Here is a 25,549-nt window from a genome sequence, read left to right on the forward strand (position 1 = left end):
TACTCTGCATATAAGTTAAATAAAGGGCAACAGTATACAGCCTTTACGTACTCCTTTATAGCATGTAGTTAATACATCTCATACTTGTGTTCCTGTAGTCTGTTCCTATTGACTTTTATTTTTCTTAGTTTTCTATAAAAACAATTGTATTGTCTCTTTACTGGGCTTCCTCCTACTTGTTCGGCTCTGAGCCCAAATGTTTGTTATCAATCCTCAAGACCATCAAGTTCTGCTTAGCTTTTTATCTCAGCTGCCTCTTCGGCAATCTGTTGATTTCCCTAGGAAAAAGGGTGACCTCCATAGCTAGGGTCACATCTTTGGTTTCATTTCTCTCCTAGTTTTTTAGGTTCTGTAATTCTTTACTTCCTTTTTCCTGTCTGATTGTTTCAAAGAGGCATTTTCTGACCACCTTTTCTGGTTATCATCAGTGGGAGGGTTGGTCCTAATGACATAATCTCCCATTACCAGAAAGCTATGTATTTTTAATGTATGTGAAAATGCACTAGTGATGAGAAGGGACTGAGACTGGGACACAAAGCTGAGACTGCCAAGTTTTCTTATTTTGGAATAGTCTCAGGGAAATACAGTATCATGAGAATGAGGTATATATTTTGGTTTTATTTGCTTACGTCACAGTACAAACTAAGCCCTGAATTTCAGTGACTTATAATAAGAGGCTTTATTTTTAATTCATGTTACAGTTTGGTTCTGGGTTGACTGTGGCTGTGTTCTGCATTTTCTTCATTCTAAAATTCAAAATGAAGAAGAGTCCCTATCTGGAATAAACCCTCTTTTTCTGATGGTGTTAGATAGCTCCCAAAACTCCTTACATGTGCTATATGTAAGTTTTGCTAACATTTTATTGGCCAAAACCAGTTAAGTCCGTGAGAGTGAAAAACACTTTGAATCACATGGCAATGGATGGAGGCTCCGGACTTCACAGAGAAAGGTAGCAAGTTATCACAATAATAACAATCCACTACACAAAGGCATATGGCTTTAAGAAAGGGAGTAATCAGTAGAACTTTGAAATTCAGTCCCTCTTAAAACAGTGACAGCCGAGTGTGTTTAGGATGGATTCATCAGCATTTGACAAAACAAGTTATTAATTTTTTTTAAGTCTATCTCTTTAACCAGTATTTAATATACTCGGAGTTGGGTGTAGCCCAGGTGACAGGGAACTAGAGAACACCTCTCAAGTTACATAGATGCCTTCAGTGAGTAGACCCTTCCCATCTTCTGAGCCTTTTGGGGACAACAGGAGTGGTAATCATAGACCAATGACACCTTGAATATTGACCTAGATCCCAGTTCTTGTAGCCCCACGATGATCACTTTTAGCAGCTATGGTTGCCTGCCAAGAAGCTCATGGCAGCAGTAGTTTCAGGGAAGTTCTAACTTAATACCTTGGGATTTAAGATCTGCATTTTCACCAGCAGCTAATGACTAGCTCCAGCAGCCCATAAAAAGCTCTGATTCATACCAGAGGGCTGCAGGCTTGCTGTGGCCAAACTCTATGTAGGACTAAGAGGCCACTGATGTGGGGGATTTTTGAAACATTCCAATTCTCATCACAAAGAGTGGTATTCCAATTATGTCTGTTTAGGATTAAGAGGAATTGTATTTTGAAGAATAGATTCTTTAAGGTGAAGTTTAGAACATTGATAAAATACTTTTAAAAATAATTTTGAACTTATAGATAGATTTTAAGTGTAATGTAGTTTTTACTTCCTGAGTGTTGAAACCTAAACTGAAGCAGTCTGACCTTCTTCTTCTGTTTAGTCTGTCCTCATGTGAATGACAGCCCAGAATCTAGGGCCCTGGATCATTCTAGTTATTAATCTTAGGATGAAGCTTATAGTTGATGTCCTGGGTTACATCTGTTCCAGATTTCCAGTCTCGTTGCACATGTGAGCACTAATCTGTGGACACTAAAAGCAGTTATGAAAGTATGTTGGTGTATCTGATGGAGTACCTGTTACTTGTTGTTTTTCATAGGCTGAGCGTCAGGCTATCAACACAAGAGTCCAAGGTTCGGCAGCTGATATTGTCAAAATAGCCACAGTTAATATTCAGAAGCAGTTAGAGACCTTCCACTCAACTTTCAAATCTCATGGTCATCGAGAGGGTTTGCTCCAAAGTGAAAGAACAGGTTTGTTCATAAATGTGGCCCCTGTTATAACATGGTAAGACTAGTTACATCAGAAAAGAAAAGGGAAGATTACTTAATTTCTCAACAGTTCTCAAACATTTTGGTCTCTTGATGTCTTTACACTCTTAGAATTATTAAGAATCTCAAGAAGTTTTTGTTTATGTTCATTATATCTACCAATATATACCATATTAGAAATTAAAACTGATAATTTAAAAATATTTATTAACATTTACAGATAATAATAAACCTACCATGTGTTAACATAAGTAACATAGTTTTTATGAAAATAATGACATTCATTTTTTTCACAACCAAAAAAATTGGTAATGAGTGGCTCTATTTTACTTTTCTGAAAATCTCTTTAGTGTCTGGCTTAAGAGAAGACAGATTCTGTTATATATTTTTGCATTCAATTTGTAGCAATATTTCCTGTTCTGTAACCTCTGGAATAGAAAACCCTCTGTAGAGTCTAGGATGATAAATGTCCCGGTTTGTGGGAGACCGATGGTTTCCCATGATGTGGGACTTCCAGTGCTGAAACCAGCATAATTGGTCACCTTACCTTACTGTATACTTATGAGAGAAGGAGATCATAAAAGGAAAATACTCCTTGGAGTTCCCTGGAAACACTTTTTTAATTTAAGGTGTGGTCTGTGGACCGAAGACGATCCCTGAGACCCTTTCAAAGCATCTGCAAAGTCAAATTATTCTCTTAATAACACTCAGAGGTTATTTTCCTTTTTTAGACTTCTTCTCTCAGGTGTGCAGTAAGGGTGACCAATTATCCTGGTTTTAGCACTGTAAGTCTCTACATAGAAACCTTAAAAAAATATGTGTATGTATGTATGTATATTTATATATATATATATATATGTATGTATGTATGTATGTGTATATATAAAACAAAGTAGTGAAACTGTCCAGAAATAAACTATAAATTTATGGTCAATTGATATTCAAAAAAAGGAACATGTTTCCTGTTCATGACCTTCCTTGAACACATGTACACATTCACACTTTTGTATTTGTAGAAAGAGGATATATGGTCAAAACTTATTTGGGGCAATAACATTGTACTGTGTGCTTTGGAGAATTTAGGAGGAAAGTTATCAACCTATGTTTGAATTTTAAATCTGCTAAGGAATGGAAGATAGGATATGTGACTGAAATAGTTACATGACTTTTCACAGCAGAATGATGCAGTGTCCAAATGAAGGTATAGATAGTATCAAGCTTTAGAATGAGTGGAAGACAATGTGGAGATGTCATTAAGAATGACTTCATTGTGTAATGCTGAGTTAAAGGCAGTAGTAGGTCAGGGAGATCAAAGGAAGCTGAGCCTGAGGAAGCTGACCTCACAGGGAACAGGAGGACCATGGCATTCTGTGTCAGAAGCCGAAGAAAGCAAGGGAAATCAAAAAGGACAAAGGTAGAGTGATCAGAATGCAGAAAAACTAACTCATCCAGACAGCCAATGATGCAAGAAAAGTGGAGTCCAATGGGGCAGATCAGATTTAAGCAAAACTGGCAAACATGCACAGCCTTTGCAGCCCTGGTATGGAAGCAACTTGCCATGCATCATCTGCCTTAGCTGTCTTACCCTGTGAGAGCCACCTCTGAGAAAATTTGGGCTGCAGGTAGTGGGAGTTAAAGAGTTCTCTGAGGGAAGTACCAGATACTGAAGGAGATGGTTTCTGTGCTGTCCTGAAGAATAAGGAAATTTGGATGGCAGAAAGGAAGGACTGCTCTGAGAAATGGGCAAACGATGAAAGGGTGTTATTCCAAAAGTATTAATGTTGAAGCTTATTTTGGTGATCAGAGGGGCATAATCTAAACCACTTGGCCCACTAATTAGGAAATAGTGACTGAGTCTAGATTTTTAACCATTTTTGTATTCATGAGTTATTTTGAGAACCTGCTGAAAGTGTATAGATCGTCTCTACAGGAATTTGTATGTTCTCTGAAGTCCACAATTGGACACTGGGTTTAGAATTCCTAGTCTAGAGTGTGTGCTCCAATTAGGGACCAGTTTTACCATGATGACACTCTGGCCAGAAAAAGACATCATCAGGGAGTGTCAGTCAACTCCATTTATTGACATCTTTGTTAGAGTTCTCATTTCTGGGAGGAAGTCAGTGGAGATTTGAATTTACCTGATAGGCGGGCTAGGTGGCAACCAGCAAGTAGTTCTTTTCTTGATAGTTCCAAATTTTATGTGTTTTACTCTCTTAATTATAATTTCTCAAGATTTCTTAAATCTCTCTTTTAAAAAAACTTCCCCAAAGCCCAGTGACCTATTTACTGATCAGTTTTGCTGCTTTTTTCATGGATTAGGATTGTTGCCAAAGAAAAAACTGCAAGGGATGTTCTGCCCCATCAGAGGAGGCTTCTTTATCCTTCAGCTTCATGATGAACTCTTATATGAAGTGGCAGAAGAAGACGTTGTTCAGGTATTTTTGCAGTGTTTGTATGCATTCTGTAGAGAGCTAAGATACTAGGTCAGGCTAAGATACATGAGATTTCTGGAACCATTCTTTAGCCCCAGGATGGCTATAGAAAAGTAGAAATCTTAAGGGCAGAGAAAGAGCTCAGAGTGCTCAGCTTTAAACCCATTTTAAAAGAAATTCATGATGCAGGAATATTTTTGTCTGTGAGAAGTTAGATGAGAATTTGGAGTCTTTCCCTGAGGTTTTCAAAGCTCTGAGCATTCTAGTAAACCTGGCAGAGCTCCAGTTCCTCAGTGCAGACTAGTGTGGGATGCTGGCTTTTTTCTGGCTTAGAGTGAAGAGCTCCTGTCGGCCTTATCACCTCAGTGGGTGGGCTGGCAAAGATTCTTTGCACAGAGTTTGTTAACCTCTTTTTCTTCCTTCTTTTTTTTTTTTTTCTTTTTTTAGTTTTGTTTTCTTTGTTAACCTCTTTTTTATTTTTTTGTAGGTAGCTCAGATTGTCAAGAATGAAATGGAAAGTGCCATAAAACTGTCTGTGAAACTGAGAGTGAAAGTGAGGATAGGTGCCAGCTGGGGGGAGCTGAAGGACTTTGACGTGTGATTGTAGGGAAGCCTGGTATAGGTAAAATCACAAGGAAAGAACAGAGATTGCCCTTTCACCTACTTTATGAAAATAGAAACCCCCTCAAGTCTTGATGAATTTAGGATAGTAATTTTATAGTGAGAGTTTCAAAATGTGTATCAGATTTTAATCCACTATAATGTAAAAAAACTACTCGAGGCAAAATATCGAGTTTAATGTTTATATTCACTTTCAAAAAGAGTATCTGTGAAATTGCCTTTTATAGTTTACTGTGGCTTTAAACAGTTTCAGAACACATGCTTGAAATTATGTACTTAGCACTTTGGGTCTAATCTGCCTGGTTGAGCATGAAGAAACATTTCTGCCTCAGGGGCATTTTCATCCCAACCAGGATTCAGACACTTGGAATACAGCAGGAGCTAGAGGCAGATAAGGATTTGGTTTAACATAAACCACCAGGGTTAGGTGATGTGTGTGATTTTCATCCAATATGAGTGTAAGACTACTGAAGTATTATTTTAAAACAGCATTGGCAAGTAAATTAAGAATTCTATAACGTGGTAAGACTTGATATGGATGTAGTCTAGGTATGGATTTTCATGAATTGCCATTTCTTCTTCCTTTTCCTCTTGTAATTCATACAATGACTATATTTCTAATACTTAGGTATTATAAAACAAGCTACAAGCTACACCTCTCCAAGAAGTATTCTGATCTGTAAGATCGTATGTTTATATTGCATTATAAGATAACACTGCCAGAGAAGATAACGCTTCCTCTAATCAGTCCCTTACTGCCTCTTTCTCTGTGGCATGGTGAGAATACTCATGATAAAAGATTGTACTTTATAATCCCAGTCAGAGCTGAATAACCAACTTTTTTTTTCTGTTAATAAAATTAATTTATTTCAGACTTTATACCAGCAGTTCAGTTTTTAAAATTGTGTTTGATCTAAGCTTCAGAAGCTTGTGTATCTTATTTTATAATTGCTCACAATGTCTGTGTAACAGGAAGTGTTTATTATATTCTCAATCAGTTATTAAAGGGCTTTTTGATGTTTGTTAATCACAATTGTAAAAGACAGTTGCTTTATAAGCAAAATGTAATACACTATTAGTAGTTGGATATTAGTGCACATGATTGATCCTCAGACATTTTGATGCTTGGGGGAAGTGGGCAGAAGATGACAGAGGTAAGAGGAAAGTTACATCATTATTTCTTGAGTTTTTTCCATGTTTACCTGTACCATGTTTCTTAGAAAAGCTGTAGCGCTGTTGGTAGTCTAGTGGCCTTGAAAATCCAGCACAAGAGAAACCTCAGTCTATTTACGTGAGTGTTCTTCAAATATGAGTGGAGGTGTATGGGTCATGTCCACCTCATTTTCTGCAGTCATGGCTCTGCATTTGTGGTTTTCTTCATCCTTTTTGACCTATCAGCTGAACTTAAAAAACAGGCCCTCCTTGCTTTGTGAGATTCGGTTATCGAAAAATTCCAGTTTCCCTGGCTTACTTACGTAACACTAGTGTCCCTGCAACACAATTCAGATATCAGTTGACATGGTATATTAACTTAGTAATTGCATAAAGTTCAAACTTCACTAATAGCTCTTCCGTCCACAAATCACTATGTTAATTCTAAATGCCCTTTGTGGTAGGTAGAATAATTCTTGTTCCCTCCCCAGATGTTGATATCCAAATTCCCAAAACCTGTGAACATATATCACATGGCAAAAGGACCATCACTTAATGTAATTAAGTTAGAGATCATGAGATGGGAAGATTATCTGGTTAATTTCAGTATGAACACAAAAGTCTTTTGGAGAGGAGGGCAGATGGTCAGAGTCAAAGGAGAAAATGTGACAGTGGAAACAGAGTGAGATTGATCATTGAAAATACTTCATTGCTGACTTTAAAGATGGAAGAAGGAGCTGTGAGCCAAGGAATGCAGACAGCCTCTAAAAACTGGAAAAGGCAATGGAATGTACAGCCTCCAGAAAGGACAGAGCCCTGCCAGCACCTTGATTTTAGCACAGTAAGATCATACTGGAGTTCTGACCTCCAGAACTGTAAGATAGTAGTTTGTGTTTTTGTTTGTTTTTTAGTTTTATTAAGATATAATTGACATGTAGCACTGTATAAGTTTGTGTACAGTATAATGACTTGACTTACACATATTGTGAATGATTTCTACAGTAAGTTTAGTTAGCATTCATCATCTCATTTAGGTACAAAAAGCGTTTTTTTCCTTGCAATGAGAACTTTTAGGCTTTACTTTCTTCAGTTCACTTCAGTTCAGTCACTCAGTCATGTCCGACTCTTTGCGACCCCATGAATCGCAGCATGCCAGGCCTCCCTGCCCATCACCAACTCCTGGAGTTTACCGAAACTCATGTTCATCGAGTCGGTGATGCCATCCAGCCCTCTCATCCTCTGTTGTCCCCTTCTCCCCCTGCCCCCAATCCCTCCCAGCATCAGAGTCTTTTCCAATGAGTCAACTCTTCGCATGAGGTGGCCAAAGTACTGGAGTTTCAGCTTCAGCATCAGTCCTTCCAATGAACACCCAGGACTGATTTCCTTTAGGATGGACTGGTTGGATATTACTTTCTTAGTCGCTTTCAAATATACAATCCAGTACTGTCAACTATAGTCATCATTACATCTCTACTTTCTATATATAAAATGCTGTTTTATTTCTTTTTCTTGCCTGATTTCTAGTACTAGGACTTCAGGTACTATTTTTAACAGGAGTGGTTGAGAGTGGACACCCTTGTCTTAGTCTAACTCTTGGAGGGAAGGCTTTTAACCTTTCACTACTGAGTAGATTTTAGCTTTGGGCTTGTTATATATGGCCTTTATTATGTTGAGGTACAATCCTTCCATACCTAAGTTATTAAGAGTTTTTATTATGAACAGATGTTGAATATTGTCAAATTTTTTTCTGCATCTATTAAGATAATCATGATTTTTATCCTCATTCTGTTAAAATGGCATGTCATGTTTATTGATTTGCGTGTATTGAAACGTCCTTGCATCCCAGGTATAAATCTCAGTTGATTATGGGCTATAATTTCTTTAGTGTGCTGTTGAATTCAGTCTGCTAGTATTTTGTTGAGGATTTTTGCATCTGTATAAATCAGAGATACTAGCTTGTAATTTTCTTCTCTTGTAGTGTCCTTTTCTGGCTTGGTATCAGGGTAATGCTGACCTCATAAAATGAGTCTGGGAGTGTTCCCATCTCTGATTTTTTTGAAGACTTTGAGAGGAATTAGCATTAATTTTTCCCTAAACGTTTGGTAAAATTAAACAGTGACATCATCTGCTCTTGGGCTTTTGTTTGTTGGAGGGTTTTTTAAATTACTGAATCAGTATTCTTACTAGCAATTACTTTGTCCAAATTTTCTAATTTTCATGATTCAGTCTTGGTAGGTTTTGTGTTTCTCATAATTTTTTCATTTCTTCTAGATTACCCAGTTTGTTGGAATACAGTTGTTCATAGCCTCTTACGATCCTTTGTATTTCTGTTACAAACATCATTTGTAATGTTTCCTCTTTCATTTATATATTTTTAAATTTATTTTAATTGGAGGCTAATTACTTTACAATATTGTAGTGGTTTTTGCCATACATTGACACGAATCAGCCATGGGTGTTCATGTGTTCCCCAACCTGAACCCCCCTCCCACCTCCCTCCCCATCCCATCCCTCAGGGTCATCCCAGTGCACCAGCCCTGAGCACCCTGTCTCATGCATTGAACCTGGACTGGCAGTCTTTTCACATATGATAATATACATGTTTCAATGCTATTGTCTCAAATCATCCCACCCTCGCCTTCTCCCACAGAGTCCAAAAGACCGTTCTATACGTCTGTGTCTCTTTTGCTGTCTCGCATATAGGGTCATCATTACCATCTTTCTAAATATATGCATTAGTATACTGTATTGGTGTTTTTCTTTCTGACTTGCTTCACTCTGTATAATAGGCTCCAGTTTCACCCCCCTCATTAGAACTGATTCAAACGTATTCTTTTTAATGTCTGAGTAATATTCCATTCTGTATATGTACCAGAAGTTTCTTATCCATTTGTCTGCTGATGGACATCTAGGTTACCTCCATGTCCTGGCTATTATAAACAGTGCTGCGATGAACATTGGGGTACACATGTCTCTTTCCATTCTGGTTTCCTTGGTGTATAATTTTGTTGATTTGGGTCCTCTCTCTTTTTCACTTGGTTAGTGTAGGTAAAGATGTGTCAGTTTTCTTTTATCTTTTTAAAGAAGCAATTCTTAGTTTTTTTTAACCTTTTCTATTATATTCCTGTTTTCTGTTTCATTTATTTCTGCTCTAATCTTTGTTAAATTAGATTAAATCTAATCTGCTAAATTTGAGCTTAGTTTGCTCTTCTTTTTCTAGTTTCTTGAGCTGTGGAGTTAGATTGATTATTTGAGATCTTACTTTTTCTTTTTAATTAAAAAATATTTTATTGCTAAAAAATGCTAACCATCATCTGAGCCTTCAGTGAATTGTAATCTTTTTGCAAATGGTAATGTCAAAGATCATTGATCACAGATTACCATAACAAACAATCATAATGAAAAAAAATTGGAAATATTGAGAGAATTATCAGAGACACAAAATGAGTAAATATTGGAAAAATGTATCAATAGACTTGCTTGATGCAGGGTTGCCACAAACATTCAATTTGTAAAATATACAATATTTGCACGTCTTTTTTGTTTCTTAATGTAGGTATTTATTGCTGTGAATTTTTCCTCTTAGAACTAGTTTTGCAACATCTCATAAATTTTATTTCCATTTTTATTTTTCTCAAGATTCTCTTTTATTTCCCCTTTAATTTCTTCTTTGATCCATCAGTTGTTCAGGAGAGTATTATTTAATTTCCTTGTAGTTGTGAGTTTTCTGGGTTTTTTTTCCTGTTACTGATGTTTAGTTTCATACCATTGTGGTCATAGAAGATATTTAGTGTAATTTCAGTCTTCTTGTGTTTATTAAGACTTGTTCTGTGGAAAATGTACTACTTGTGCTTGAGAAGAATGTATATTTTGCTGTTATTGGATAGAAAGTTCTGTCTATGGCTGTTAGATCCGTTTGTTCAAATTCACGGTTTCCTTAATGATTCTTTTTGGATGATATATCTGTTGTTGAGAAAGTGGGGTATTAATGTCCCCAACTATATTTGTATTAGTGTATATTTCTCTGTTCAGTTCTGTTAGTTTCTGCTAACTGGATGTGTAAATATTTACAGTTGTGATGAACTTCTTTTTGTATCTTTTTGTAATGACTGTTTTTTGTCTCTTTATCGTATTTACATTAAAGTCTATTTTGCGTGCTATGTATAGATCCCCTGCTTTTGGGGGTGGAGTAGTGGAGGCATTTATCATTTGCTTGACATATCTTTTCCCATCCTTTTTAGTCTATGAGTGTCTTTAAGGCTAAAGTGAGGGTCATATGGTGTTCTTGTTTTGTTTTTTTTTAATCCATTCATCTTTCGATTGGATAACTTAATTCATTTACATTAAAGTGATTATTGTACCCCAAAGTCTTCTGGTTAGGCAGGACTGGGAGCTACACTGAGCAGTGAATGGAGCTATGATTCTGCTCCCCTACCTGGACGGGGAGGTGGAGGGTGAGGGGAGGAAGACCAGGCTCCAGGACTGGAAGGGATCTTTGTTTGAGGTCCCAATTCAGGCACACGTGCACCTTACTGATTCCCTAGTTAGATTTCATCACTGTCTTGGCTCTGCAGACTAGCAAAGCCACTAGTTGGGACTACTACCTGGGCATTGTAGGTAGGACCTGGGTCTGTAGGATCTGAGTGCTCGTTGTTGCAAGCCCCTCCACTTCTTCATCACAATCTGATTCCCAGAGACAAGCCCTGCAGATTCCCTTGTTATTCTCATGAAGCAAGACCTGAGTGGGACTCCCAAAAAGGGACCCAAAACACTAGAACAGCTGGATGTCTACTGGGATCTCTTTTCTCACTGGGGAAACTGTAAGCTCAGGGGAGACCCATGCTGTGCTGGCGTAGGGTAGAGGCCACGCGGTCAGCATGTACCATCTCTTTTGATCCTTCTAATGTGGTCTATCTCAGTCTGTGTGGTACAGTGGGTGCTTTATTCTCACCCATCATGCTCTAGGATTTTCTCAGCAGTGTCTTATCCATGAGTAGTTTTCCTCATGAGGAGGAGTGCAGTTGGGCATGACTTATGTCACTATCTTGGTGACATCACCCCTAAATTTGTTTTGTTTTAAGCCAGTAAGTTTGTAGTCACTTTTTACAGCAAGAATTGGAAACTTAATACATGCATCCTAGTGAGTTACCAGTTATATCACTTCTTTCAAAGTTCGTCCATGACCAGTCACTGCACATCTGTCATTCACTTTACATACAGACAGTAAAGCATGTAACAATGTTGACTTGGGTTTCCCTGGTGGTTCATATGGTAAAGAATCTGCCTGCAATGCAGGAGATCTGGGTTTGATCCCTGGGTCAGGAAGATACCCTGGAGAAGAGAATGGCTACCCACTTTTGCCTGGAGAATTCCAGGGACAGAGGAAACTAGTGAGCTACAGTCCATGATGTTGCAAAGAGTCTGACATGACTGAGTGACTAACACTTTCAGTGTTGACTCCTGGCCTCCCAGTGTTTAAATTATGTGATATTTTATAAGAATAGTTAACCAGAAGAATAATCTGGCTAATTAAGATACAAGTACACCAGCAAAATGAAAAATGATAACACTGTAAAGTGAAATTCAAATTGGACATAGAGTTAAAGAAGTAGTTGACTGGAAGTATTGACACTGATGGCACTGTAGATACCCTATATATGCAACTTGAAAAACCTAGTGAAGGCAAAATTATCAACATAATTGAGGGAAATGGTTGTCATTAAAAAGATGAAGATATCCTAGAGAAAGTGATTCTAGCAAAAAACTTTATCACTTATTAACCTACAGATTTACTGTAATTTCAATCCGTCTCAACAGGAGGTTTTTTTTGAGATAGATAATATCCTGAAATTCACCTACAGAAAAAAACTCAATACCTATTAAACTAAACTAAAAAAGATCATTAGGACATATTATAAAGATTGTAGTAATTTAAGAGTTTGATAAGGACATAGAAATAGAGATTATTTGGGCAGACTGTTCATTTGCTATAAAAGGAAAAGAGTGTTTTTAAATGCAAGTAAATCAATAAAATCAAAAATATTTTTATTTTTATAAGTTTATTTTGAAATAACTTCAAACCTAAATAAAAATTTCAAGAATAGCACAGAGACACTCACTCAGGTGAGAAACGACACTTAAGTTTTGTGAATTGGGCCAATTATGTCTCACATAGCAAATGGGTCCAATTTCAGATCATGTGTCACGCCTACTTGTCACGTCTCCTTAAATCTGGAACATCCATCTTTCCTGTACTTTCATAACCTTGGAAGTTTGAATACAGGCTAGTCATTTTATAGAATGTCTCTCAGTTGGGTTTTATCCAGTGTTTCCAGATGGTGCATTTTTGGCAGCATTATCACAGAGGTGATGCTGTTTTTTTCATTACATGCTTATCAGATGTACATGCTATTCCCTTACTGGTTATTGTAACATTTTCACCTGATTAAAATAGTGTCTGCCAGGTTTCTCCAGTGTAAAATTATACATATATGTGTATATGTCAATGTATATATAATGATTAACAAGTACTTTTCATGAAGATATTTTGAGACTGTAAATATCCTATTCCTCCATCCCATTTTAACTATTTTTAGCATTCACTGGTGTTTGTTGCCCGTGTTATTACTACAGTGGTTGCCAAAGAGAAATTTTAAAATTCTATCCACATTTATTGGTTGACATTTTACAGTAAAGAAAAGCTCTCTCTTTTCCTAATTAATCACTTAACATCAGTTGGACTCATGAGTTATTAACTTACTATCATTACTTTTGATACACCAATTATCCCTGATTTGGCCTGTATATTCCCTTTCAAGCTGACTTATATGTCCTTTTGACACATCCACATGGTTCATTGAGTATTTTCTGGCACAAAAACATGTTCCAACCTTGAAACCAGCTATTTCTTCAAGAAGCCCCAGTTCCTTTTAGCAGAGAAAAATGTTCAGAAATTAAAGTCTAGGTACTGGGTGTGCTCCTGGTTCCTTGGCTGATGCTCCCAGTCCTCTGTGTTTGGAATTAGGATATGCATGTGTACAACACACACACTTTTTTAATATCGTGTGTGTGTGTAAAACTCACACAGGTGGTTCAAATTCTAATACTACAGGGATCATTTTCGCTTTCCCTTTTATTTGTACTTCTCCAACAGGGAGAAACTGCTTCCTGCATCCTCAGTAATTTACTTAATTGCTCCGTCTCTAATCTCCTGATCCGCGGGGCTGGCTTCTGCCCTGTTCAGCCTGCCTCACACAGGCACCTGTTAGCCTGAGCGCTGACCCTGCTCCTCACTCCAGCTCTGTGCGTCGGGCTGTCCCTTTCACCCTGTTCCAGTGCGGTCCCTTTACGGGGTTGTGAGAAACAACTTGCTCAGGTTGGTTGACTTTCGGACTGAAAGAATGGGGAAAGAGAAGAGGAAGGAAGGGAAGAATGAGGGAGAAAAGGAAGGGGAAAAGTGAAATCAGTATTTTAGACATTGAATTACAAATGTACGAATCCTGAGTGATTGTAATTCAAAGAGGGTGAAGAAGTAAATGGATCCTTTTGAGAAGGTTCTGAAGGGGAGACTGGGTATTTGGATTTTTGAAGAGTTTGTCTTCATAGTTTTACTTTTAATCAAAAAATGTTCTTTAGGCTAGGGTTGGTTTGTTTTTCTGCCATCTTTGTACAGAACCAAAATTAGGAGGGAAATGGTGGTGGTGGGAAATAGTTTCTGAATAATTAGACAGCATTTGAAAAAATAAGATTAGTTTGCTAAGGCCACAGTGGAGTAAATATAAAGAAAATGCAGAAGAGGAATTAACCATGTGGATTAAAGCCAGAGGAGCAGGAGAATGCAGTTTCCTGGGGGACTTTTGGAGGTGCAGGTTAGTGTATGTTCGTGATGTAGGTGGTAGTATAAGCCTATAATAGATTATTTTTTTCTTGCATGGGATTAAGGTTTGAACTTAAAACAAAGTGAGGAAGTGGCCGTGAATGTTGAATTTGTAAATACATCTTATTTATTTCTCCCATTTTAGATTAATAAACTCTAGCAAAATCTTTCAGTTTGGGGGACTTTGCTGTAGTCGTTCAGTTGCTGAGTTGTGTCTGACTCTTTGCAGCTCCATGGACTGCAGCACACCAGGCTCCTCTGTCCTCCACTATCTCCCGGAGTTTGCTCAAATTCATATCCATTGAGTTGGTGATGTTTAGGTTTTATTTCCCCTTCTCTATTTTAGTTCAAATACATATACTGTACATAGCTCCCCCACCCACCTCCCCTTTTTAAAACAGTTATAGCTTGCAAAACCATGGTTCACAGTGTTGCAAATGAGGGTCTTACCTTTGTCCATATTTAATCTTTGCAACAATGATTAGTGGTATATGACATCATAACATAAGAGAGCATCTATGTACAAACATATACAATTTTATTGATATCTCTACAGACTACAAGAATTTTAAGTATAGTCACAATTGCTGAGTGCAACAGAAAAATAGTAATTTGTCGTTTTCTGAAAAGATGCAAAAATTCTGAAGATGAAAGAAAGATACATCAATGATATCATCTGTTTCTTATTTCCTAGAATAAAACATCACATAATTAAGTACTAAAAATTATAGGTTATTAGAGATTTTGATCCTGTGTACACTTGTCAAGAACCACCACCTAGTTCATTTTCTGGCTTTGTAGTTGAGAAGGGTGGGCCCATACCATAGGGGAGCAGTGTGAGATGAGAGAACGGAACTCCCATTTTTTCATTGACTAGTATTTCCTTGGATAGGAAGACTCTCCCTTTTTGAAGGTGAAAGCACTTTTTCAGGGCACTGGAAGCCACATAGTGAGTTGTAAGCCTTCTTCCTTTAAACAAATGTCTAGTAACTTAGGAAATAAATCCAAAATCCTTTGCCCTGGGAGCAAAGACAACAATCAAAAAAGGAGAGATGTCCTCTCTTCTTGCTAAGATCAAGTTCAATAAAATATCACTATGGCAGAACAGGTAACTGGTACCCATGTCTCCTTCAAATGAAGAATGCATAATAAATTTGGACCTGATTTAGTATATGATTGTTTTGAGAATTTCTGCTATCCAACTAGTAAGAATTAGTTTTCCACTTAGTGTTAATGCTGTTGAACTTTTATGATATCTCTGGTGTCTTTTGATGTCACAATGTGTAAGGCAATCAAAATCTAGATGTTTGAACTGGAATAATTAGTGGCAAAGTCACTAGGAGACAATCATGAAGACAGAGTTAATAGCTAATGGAGCACTGCCTGGTCAGAAATGTGTACAGATTTGTTTTGGGTTGCAACACAGATATCAATCTGGCCAACACTGTATCGCCAATATCTTACTTTCCTTGATGCCTCAGAAGTGGGGCTTGAACACCCGCCAGTATAGATAAATGTGTCTTCCTTAGTAGTGGTGATCGACCTTGGCTGGATATTGGAACTATCTTGGAGGCTTTCAAAAGTACTGATGTTTGGTTTCCACTCTGAAAGATTTTGGTGTAACTGGGAATTTTAGAAGCTCCTTAGGTGATTCTTATGCACAGCCAAAGTTGAGAATCACTTCCTACATAAATGTTTGAATAGACCAGCTGTGCTTCAGTTCTCCATCAAAGCTTCTTCTACTTCACTCTGGCTCCCATGTCCCTCTCTGCCCAAGCCTACCTGTACTGAGTTGGCACTTCCTCTTCTTCCCCAAGCCAGACCTTTCCTGTTTTGCATTTTGTCCTTTCAGGGCTACGTTGTCTGCAAATATATACAATAAACTTCTACAACCATGCTCCCTACAATGGTGCAGTCCAAATACTTGACTTACTGGCATGTATTTCTGACATCTGGAGCAGTGTGTCTGTGAAACAGTAACTGCTCAGAAGTGGGGTTGGGGCTACAGAGGACAGAGGTGAAGAAGCCGCGAAGCTACCGTGTTTCTCCTGATGCAAAGAGCAAGACCTGGCAGGAACGTTTTGGCATTGCCCTCTGTGAACAAAGGTGATCAAGTTACAGTGTCTTCCCACAAGGACAAACTATAATCATACAGATAAACTCCTGGGTTGTCCCAATGATCCTAAACCAACGAGAGGATTTTTAGTCTACTCTTCTTAATCTCCTTCAGCCAACCTTGGACATAATCTTTATTTTCCTTTTCCTTTCTCAAAGCCATGGTAACCCCTTAATGTAGATAACAGACATATGGTTCACATTTTTATAAAAGGACTCCAACAGTAAACTTTTTCCTTTATAATCCCTTAGTATCTTTGAGTAGTAGAGACACTGGATTCTGATTTATTAATTTGAGAATCATTCAAAAGCTATATGAAAGGTTTGAAAAATCATCTTTTTGACTAAATTATCAGAAAACATCTCACTCAGTTCTGTCACCATCCTTCCAAAGTCAGACAGAGACCCTGATGATGACCAGGGCACTAAGTCTGGGTCTCAGTGAAGTGTAGGAAGCAGAGCTGATAGTACTGCTTTTGCAGGGGATTAAAATAAATGATGAATCAGTCATCCATCCCTCCAAACTCCAGGGTTAATGGATAATTTATTGGTAGGGATTATTGCTGGCATTATTAGAACCAGGGAAACATATACTTCCAATTTCTCATGATGAATTATAATGCTAAAGGCCCATTTTTCTCCTGGGACACTAAGAAAGGCTTCTCTCTTTAGGGAGTCATAAGGAGATAAGGTCAACTTGTAGAGACTGCAAGCCTTATCTTCTGATATCACCTTAAGCAGACAAAACGTAATTTAATGACAACTAAGGCTCAGAGTCATTTTCTCTATCATTGTTCAAGTTACTAGGAGTATTTTTCTTATGTTCCAAGGTAGAGGCAAGACAGTTAAATAGTAGAGAAGAGAGATGTAAAGTATTCCATGCATCAACAGTAGTTGTTTTCCAAAGATGATGATGATGATTAGGTGGTGGTAGTAGTATGTATGTGTGTGTCTGTGTGCGCGTGTGCTAAGGTCAGTGCAACGGAACAGAAATGTTCAGAGAAAAATCACGTCCATATCACATTCTTGTTATTGCTATCTCTTTGAATTATAAAAATAATTTTGATACAGTAAAACCTCATTAATTTGTATTCCACTAATCACAAGTTTGTGGGATGAAGTTACCCTTACATTAAGAAAGGGTTTATAAAAACTATATTGAAAGACAAAAAGAACCTCTTTGCAAGCATTTCAGAAGAACCTCACTTCTAATTGATGTGCCAATTACAAACTTTTGGTCTATTCATTAAAGTCAGAGTTTTAAGCACTTCTGTGAAATGCTATTTTGTCCTTTCTGGTATTTTTTTTTGGTATGCTTTAAAATATTTTGTATTTTCTTTCTCAAAATTAATTTGCTTTTGTCAAAATTACTGAGAACATTAAAGAAAGTGCCTCTTTAAACAAATTCACCAGAAGTTTAAAAACTAAAAAAAAAAAAAAGCGCAAATACTATTTTTGGCTACTAAAAGATCCTGGACTTAAGGAAAATGGTGAATTCTGAAGAAACACAATGTAAGTCTATTAAGACCTTGATTAACCAAAATTTAATGAGCCGAACCCATTAATTTTCTTTAAAAAGATTATTTTTGAAAGAACAACATACATATTATTGGATGGGTCCCAGAATCTGCATATACTCACTTCCTATGGCCTGACTTCCAGAATCATGTTAAATAACGGTAGCAGGTGTCTTGTCTTGTTGGCCTCTACTACTTCTCTGTTCTGATAGATATCTTTTATCATATTAAGGATATTCTTTATTCCACTTTTAACAGAGTTTTTAATAAGGAATCGGTGTTTGGTATCTGTTGACATAATCTTGTAGCTTATGTTATTTAGCCAATTGAGTGACAAAGTATTGATTTTGTATCATTACACTCTCTATGACTAAATCCAAGCTAGCAAAAACACCACCACATTTTATAACCTGGTAATAAATATTGAACCAAAAAGCAATTTCTAATGAAAGCCCTTGTTAATCAGAAATGTCAGAATCCCTTTCTTAAAACATTAACTGAGGTTTTACTGAATCAGACTAGAGAATGACCAGTTTGGTCTGTGAGTATCAGGCTGCAAGAGCACCTTTGAATTGAAGACCCCACAGGGATTGAACAGTAATATACTGTGTAATTGGCAGACAAGGATACAAATGGAGCATTAAAAATATATCACTTTAGAAACTGAAACCAGTGTGTGAAATCAGTTCTGAAAGCTAACTGCATTGTTCTTGTAAGTCTAGTTTCCCCGAACCTATTGTCAACTCCCCTGCAGAGTATAAGCCAAGCTGAAAAAATGCTTCAAGGTGACCCAACCCTGCATTGGTTGTGACTAAAAATAGCAACTTGTTCTGAAGGTGATGGAAATAATTGTGTTAGGAATAATTTACTGTACTGGCTATATTTGATTATGACTGAGAACTGTGAATAATGTAAAATATTATGGAGAGAGAACAATGTTAATCAGACTCTTGACATAAGAATTCAATAATGTCCTAGTATATAATGAAAGTTATAGATGACAAAAAGACTCTGGTTTGTTTGCTTTGTCAGTTGGGTATCACAAATGTACTTGAAATGCACTGATATCTTCTAACAGATTTTTTTAAAATTGTCAGGTGTGGCCCAATTTATAAAAATAGTTTACCATAAATCTTTTTTTTTCTTCTGTCACAACATGCTTTTTTCTTTTCCTCTTAAGATGTTAATTTATCATGCATTTTTTTTTTCATTAAGTGCATTAATGCTTTTTGTTTGTACAGGATTTTTTCAAATCAGAAGGACTCCCCGTAGTTCCTAAATGTAAATCCTTAGCAAATGACATGCCAAGATGATAGCTCCATTCCATGTGGGAAAAGGCAAATTCAGCCATATCTTGGGATTTTAACCAGGATTCCAGCGTTGGGTTGTACAATGTCTCTGATAAGTCTCCCTTATGATAAATTCAGATGGACTGTAATGGAACATTTTGTAGAAGAAACTGGCTTCTAGCAGTTGAATATTGATGCTGGGAATAAATTTGGTTTCCCTGAATAATGGTTTCTCAAAGCAGTCATAGCTTCTTTAGAAGTTTAGAATTGGTACCATTTCTTATCCTTATATTTCAGCATTAACTGGAAAGAAAAAAATAGTCACATAAGATGTTAAAAAATATTTAAAAGTTCTAATCCAAGCTCATGTTGAGCACATCATACATACCAAAACCTCAAAACTTCTAAAACGACCTTTATATTATGAAATAAACTACAGATAGATATTTTTACAAACCAGTCAAGCTCTAAACATTTGCCTGACAGGAAATGATTTTTAATGACTGAGACAAAAAGGAATGTGCGGATTCAGCCTCTGCTGCCCCTCACACCTTCTTGAGGGGGGATCGTAGTGTATCAGAACTAATAGATAATTTTCTTTAAAGCCATCCTCTAAGGTGAAGAAGTATTAATATAATACTTAAAAAAAAAAAAAAACCCTGTTTTTTCTCCCCAATCCAAGGAGAATTATAATACATAGAGCAAGGTCCCAGTTACCTTGGCTCTTACACATGATTACTTAGAGTGGCATCTCTGTTTAGGCTCTCTTGTGCAGAACCTAAATGTCTAAAGTTATTACTGGATGAAGATGCCTGTATTTACATAGGCAGCTTACCTCATGTGCATGTTTGGAGAATGCCTCTGCACTGGTCATCATGCCTGCAGTTTTCTCTTCCAGCTCTCCCAGCCTCTGTCCTCTCTCATCAAGGGCGATCCGTGCTCGAGTCAGCTCTCCCATCACCCCTCCGGCAGCGCCTTTCATCCCTTCTATACCACCTGGTCCAGGAATGTGCTGCGCGAGGCTGCGTGATGCTTTTCCTGCGGTAGCTTCCCCAACTGGGAGTTCAAGCAATAGCAATTTAAAACACTTTTTCAGTAATTCAAGTAAGTATAGTCAGGCTTATGACCAAACAAAGTACTTATATTGAATTTTATTGTCATAATTCTCACAGAGAGACATATTTGTTCCTATCATAGATATATATGTATTTGGAGATGTTAGCATTTACCCAAGAAAAATGCCTATGAAAGAGACTGAGATGTGGTTACCATATGTTTTATTGTGTATATGGGGGAGGGGTTCATACAGTAATGACATAATTGCATTTCTTTATATTACTGCATTGGTATGCTCACAATTTTATTGTGACCTCATATTTAACCCATATTAGTGTCTGTTCCAAACTCAGGCCTGATGATTTATTTAAATTTCTGCCCAGCTGGGCATTCCAAATCATCTGTGTTCATCTTCCTATCAGCCTTTGTAGCCCTCAGTAGTTTTTTGTTGTTTTTTTTTTAAATCTGAGTGTGTGCGTGTGTTTGTGTGCCTGTGTAAATACTAGAGAATGGGGTATATATGCATTATGGGCATTAATACACATACGTTGAAACTTTATTACTTTATAAAAGATTAAAAATTTCCCCATCATTTATAAAACTCAGTTTTACTTAATTTTAATGAAGTAACTTTGGGAAAGATATATCCATTTGAATGCAAAGTTCCAAAGAACTGCAAGGAGAGATAAGAAAGCCTTCCTCAGTGATCAATGCAAAGAAATAGAGGGAAAAAATAGAATGGGAAAGACTAGAGATCTCTTCAAGAAAATTAAAGATACCAAGAGAACATTTCATGCAAAGATGGGCACAATGAAGGACAGAAATGGTATGGACCTAACAGAAGCAGAAGATATTAAGACGAGGTGGCAAGAATACACAGAAGAACTATACAAAAAAGATCTTCACGACCCAGATAATCACGATGGTGTGATGACTCACCTAGAGCCAGACATCCTAGAATGCAAAGAAAAGTTGGCCTTAGGAGCATCACTGCGAACAAAGCTAATGGAGGTGATGGAATTCCAGTTGAGCTATTTCAAATCCTAAAAGATGATGCTTTTAAAGTGCTGCACTCAATAGGTCAGCAAATTTGGAAAACTCAGCAGTGGCCACAGGACTGGAAGAGGTCAGTTTTCATTCCCATCCCCAAAAAAGGCAATGCCAAAGAATGCTCAAACTACCACACAATTGCACTCATCTCACATGCTAGTAAAATAATGCTCAAAATTCTCCAAGCCAGGCATCAGCAGTACGTGAACTGTGAACTGCCAGATGTTCAAGCTGGTTTTAGAAAAGGCAGAGGAACCAGAGATCAAATTGCCACCATCCGCTGGATCATTGAAAAAGCAAGAGAGTTCCAGAAAATCATCTATTTCTGCTTTATTGACTGTGCCACAGCCTTTGACTGTGTGTATCACAATAAACTGTGGAAAATTCTGAAAGAGATGGGAATCCCAGACCACCTGACCTGCCTCTTGAGAAACCTGTATGCAGGTCAGGAAGCAACAGTTAGAACTGGACATGGAACAACAGACTCCTTTTCCTAGTATGTCAAGGCTGTATATTGTCACCCTGCTTATTTAATTTATATGCAGAGTACATCATGAGAAATGCTGGGCTGGATGAAGCACAGGCTGGAATCAAGATTGCCAGAAGAAATATCAATAACCTCAGATGACACCACCCTTATGGCAGAAAGCGAAGAAGAACTAAAGAGCCTGTTGATGAAAGTGAAAGAGGAGAGTGAAAAAGTTGGCTTAAAGCTCAACATTCAGAAAACTAAGATCATGGTATCTAGTCCCATCACTTCATGGCAAATAGATGAGGAAACAGTGGAAACAGTGGCTAACTTTATTTTTTGGACTCCAAAATCACTGCAGATGGTGACTGCAGCCATGAAATTAAAAGATGCTTACTTTATGGAAGGAAAGTTATGACCAACCTAGACAGCATATTAAAAAGCAGAGACATTACTTTGCCAACAGAGGTCCGTCTAGTCAAGGCTATGGTTTTTCTTGTGGTCGTGTATGGATGTGAGAGTTGGACTGTGAAGAAAGCTGAGTGCTGAAGAATTGATGTTTTTGAACTATGGTGTTGGAGAAGACTCTTTAGAGTCCCCTGGACTGCAAGGAAATCCACCAGTCCATCCTAAAGGAGATCAGTCCTGGGTGTTCACTGGGAGGACTGATGTTGGAGCTTAAACTCCATTACTTTGGCCACCTGATGCGAAGAGCTGACTCATTTGAAAAGACTGAGGGCAGGAGGAGAAGGAGATGACAGAGAATGAGATGGTTGGATGGCATCACCAACTCAACATGAGTTTGGGTAGGCTCTGGGAGTTGGTGATGGACAGGGAGGCCTGGCGTGCTGCAGTTCATGGGGCCGCAAAGAGTAACATGGCTGAGCAGCTGAACTGAACTGAACTTTTAAAAATTGAAAAATAGCTATCTTGATAAAAATTTAGTGAGTGGTCCCAAGGATATAACATTAGGAGTGGAATCTAGATTAAGTTTTCTAAAAATAAGAGCTTTATTGAGATATAATTCACATATCATAAAATTCATAGCCACTGCCACCCTCCACCCCCATCACCACCACCACCACCTCTCACCTTTTTAAAAAAATTTTCTGGCTACGGTGCATAGCTTGTGGGATATTAGGTTCGGACCAGGGATCAAACCCTGGTAACAGCAGTGAAAGCACCTAGTCCTAACCATTGTACCTCCAGGGAATTCCTCAGTTCACCCTTTGTAAGTGTACAGTTAAGTAGTTTTTAACTGATTCTCAGACTTGTGCAACTATCACCACTATCTATTTTAGAACATTTTTATCACCACCCAAAGAAGTTCTGTACCCATTAGTCCCTCCTTGCCCTGGTCCCTGGTAGCTGCTGACTTTCTGTCTCTATGGATTTGTCTATTCTGAACATTTTGTACAAAAGGAATAATACAATATGTGGCCTTTTTGTCTTCCTTCTTTAATTTAGCATGATGCTTTCAAGGGTAATCCATGTTTAGCAGGTATCAAATGTCATTACCTTTTATAGCTGAATAATAGTCCATTTTATGGAAGCACCTAGATATTTTGCATAGTTAAAAATTCAAGGAAAAAGGAGTTTTGACCTGTAGAGACCACACAGTGGGTAAGAGAATCTGGAAAAATCTTAATTTCTCTTTGAGAATGTTCCTTTTTACTGCATTTTGATGATTATTCTTCAGAGTCTCTTTTAGATATTTTTTAAGTGATTTACTCTGTACCATTGGTAAACCTTGAATTCTGAATAAAGAACTTGTTTCCTAGAAGTAGTTAGAGGCAGGCAGATTCAAAAACATTTTTTCAGATTTAAGTAACCAAGTGCCTTCACCTTGCCTTGCAGGTCTGATCTACCTGCAAATGACACATTTATTAGCTTACTCATTATCTGTATGAATTACATGTACTATTTTTGTTAAACTGTTTCTAAAACAAAGTGACCAGTTCTATTCATGTTTGGTAAACAAATAATTTTCATGGTAGAGAAGCAAAGCCCTGTAGAAAGAGTCTAGAAAGAGGTTGTCTGTTTTTTTGGTACAGTTTGTAATCAGGAGTTTACTCACAAAGCTCTTCTCTGTCAAATGTTTGTCCACTTCCACCAAACAGGCCCTTGAGAAAGCCTCTGTTTTGAGCTTCTGGTGTCTCTATAGGAGTAAACAAATCTCCCAGCATGTCCTATATCAAATTTAAAGAAAAAAGCATTAGACTAAGGATAAATTAATAGATCAAAAGATAACTGGTGGCATGTTAGAGCACGTCATGCAAATGCTGAAAAATCTGTTCTCCATATATTTTCGTGGTAGTTTTTGCTTAGTTTCTAATTCCCTCTCTCTCTGGCACTTTTTCCTCCACCGTCTTTCTTTCCTTTCCTTTCTCCAAGAACTGGCATCTTAAAATATTCACTTTTATGACCTCTTGTCTTCTTCCTTCTACAGTTAGAAAGCATAGGAAGCTAATATTCACCCTAGGATTAATTTACAGATTAATCCTGATTACAGAATTCACAGGCTTTATTAACATGCTAATCAGAATTTACATTTTTATTTACATACTTTATTTACATACTAATCCGGTTATCTATGTATAACTTGTTCTAACTTTTTTCTAACTTAACTTGCTATAAAATGTTTTAACTTATTTTGGTCTTTCTGTATGTGTTAGTCGCTCAGTTGAGTCCAACTCTTTGCGACCCCATGGAGCCTGCCAGGCTCCTCCGTCCATGGGATTCTCCAGGCAAGAATCCTGGAGTGGGCTGCCGTTTCCTTCTCCAGGGGATCTTCCCAACCCAGGGATCGAACCCAGGCCTCTTGCAATGTGGGCAGACCACCACCATCTGAGCACCAGGGAAGCCCTTGGTCTTTCTAAAGCAGATGAAAATTTGAGAACCATGGATTTGGAGGAACTTCAATCCAGAGTCAGATCTGTGAGCTAGTATCAGCTTGTGTGTGAACTTGCAGGATGACTGTCATCATCTTCCCCCTCACCTCTACTCCTAGACCTATGCTGTTCCTCCCAAATCCCTTCTCTTTGGAAATGGCTACACCATCTACTTAGTTCCCCAACCCAGAAATACAGGAATAATTATTAATTCCTTCCTTTTCTTCACTCCTCTATCTAATAACCCTCCAATCCAACCGATCACAGTTTATAGTCACTGAATATGCTAATTTTTTCTATCACTGTTGGCTGTCTTATTTCAAGCCACTATTATTTCTGGCCTTAATTATTTAAAAAATAATGCCTCCAAATTGTTCTCCCTACTTTTAGCCTTAAGTCTTCCAAACAAATTGTCATACTGCAACCAGAATATTAGTTTTAATAAACAAATTTGCTAAACCTTTTCAATGACTTCCTATTACCCTGGGGATAAATGCCAGATTTCTTAAGGAGCTTACAAGGTGTTCCAAGCTCTATTCTTGACTAAGTCTCCATCAGCACTCCTTCACTCTCTCCACTTCCCAACTCTACTTTCTTAGCAGTTTCCTGAACCTTGGGGCTTTCACATGCCTCTGCTCTGTCAAGAATATTATTACCTTTCCCACCTCCAGCCATCTATTCCCTATGGACAGCTCCTATTCATCCTTCACAACCTTTTTCTAACCACCCCTTCCCTTTTGCTCCATTAACCCAGTCCGCTCTTAATGTGTCTCTCTAGCACTGGCAGAGCCATGTACAGACAACCATTTTCCAGAATATTGTGGTTATCTATTTCTCTCTCCTTCCACACTAGCAGGTAGGGACTTGTATCTTGTTTATGATTGTACTCCTACAGCCCAGCCAAGTACTAG

General features: G+C 37.7%; 2 protein-coding genes across 13 annotated transcripts in view; one reads left to right on the top strand and one right to left on the bottom strand.

Annotated features, from left to right (window-relative positions):
- POLQ (DNA polymerase theta) overlaps positions 1-6,102 on the top strand; it is a 105,452-nt gene extending 99,350 nt beyond the window's left edge. For all 5 annotated transcript variants that reach the window (XR_015164871.1, XM_086403990.1, XM_086404000.1 and 2 more), the window contains 3 exons: positions 1,999-2,152; positions 4,490-4,605; positions 5,090-6,102. Coding sequence is in view for 4 of the 5 variants with exons in the window: in XM_086403990.1 (XP_086260116.1) it covers positions 1,999-2,152; positions 4,490-4,605; positions 5,090-5,203 (384 nt within the window). In the remaining variant the exon portion in view is untranslated. The remainder of the gene's footprint in view (positions 1-1,998; positions 2,153-4,489; positions 4,606-5,089) is intronic.
- An 8,666-nt stretch (positions 6,103-14,768) lies between these two features.
- STXBP5L (syntaxin binding protein 5L) overlaps positions 14,769-25,549 on the bottom strand; it is a 455,210-nt gene continuing 444,429 nt past the window's right edge. For 6 of the 8 annotated variants that reach the window (XM_086404109.1, XM_086404086.1, XM_086404055.1 and 3 more), the window contains 3 exons: positions 23,825-23,936; positions 20,008-20,228; positions 14,769-19,475 (listed from right to left, as the gene is read on the bottom strand). In XM_086404109.1, coding sequence (XP_086260235.1) covers positions 19,434-19,475; positions 20,008-20,228; positions 23,825-23,936 — 375 coding nt within the window. In that variant the 3' untranslated portion in view covers positions 14,769-19,433. Of the gene's footprint in view, positions 19,476-19,795; positions 20,229-23,824; positions 23,937-25,549 lie in introns of those variants that run through there. The other 2 variants (XM_086404078.1, XM_086404041.1) reach the window with 1 other exon arrangement.

The sequence above is a fragment of the Bos grunniens genome, chromosome 1 (genome assembly GCF_055505025.1).
Source record: "Bos grunniens cultivar Pamir isolate PY7600 chromosome 1, Bosgru_T2T1.0, whole genome shotgun sequence".
Lineage (NCBI taxonomy): Eukaryota > Metazoa > Chordata > Mammalia > Artiodactyla > Bovidae > Bos > Bos grunniens.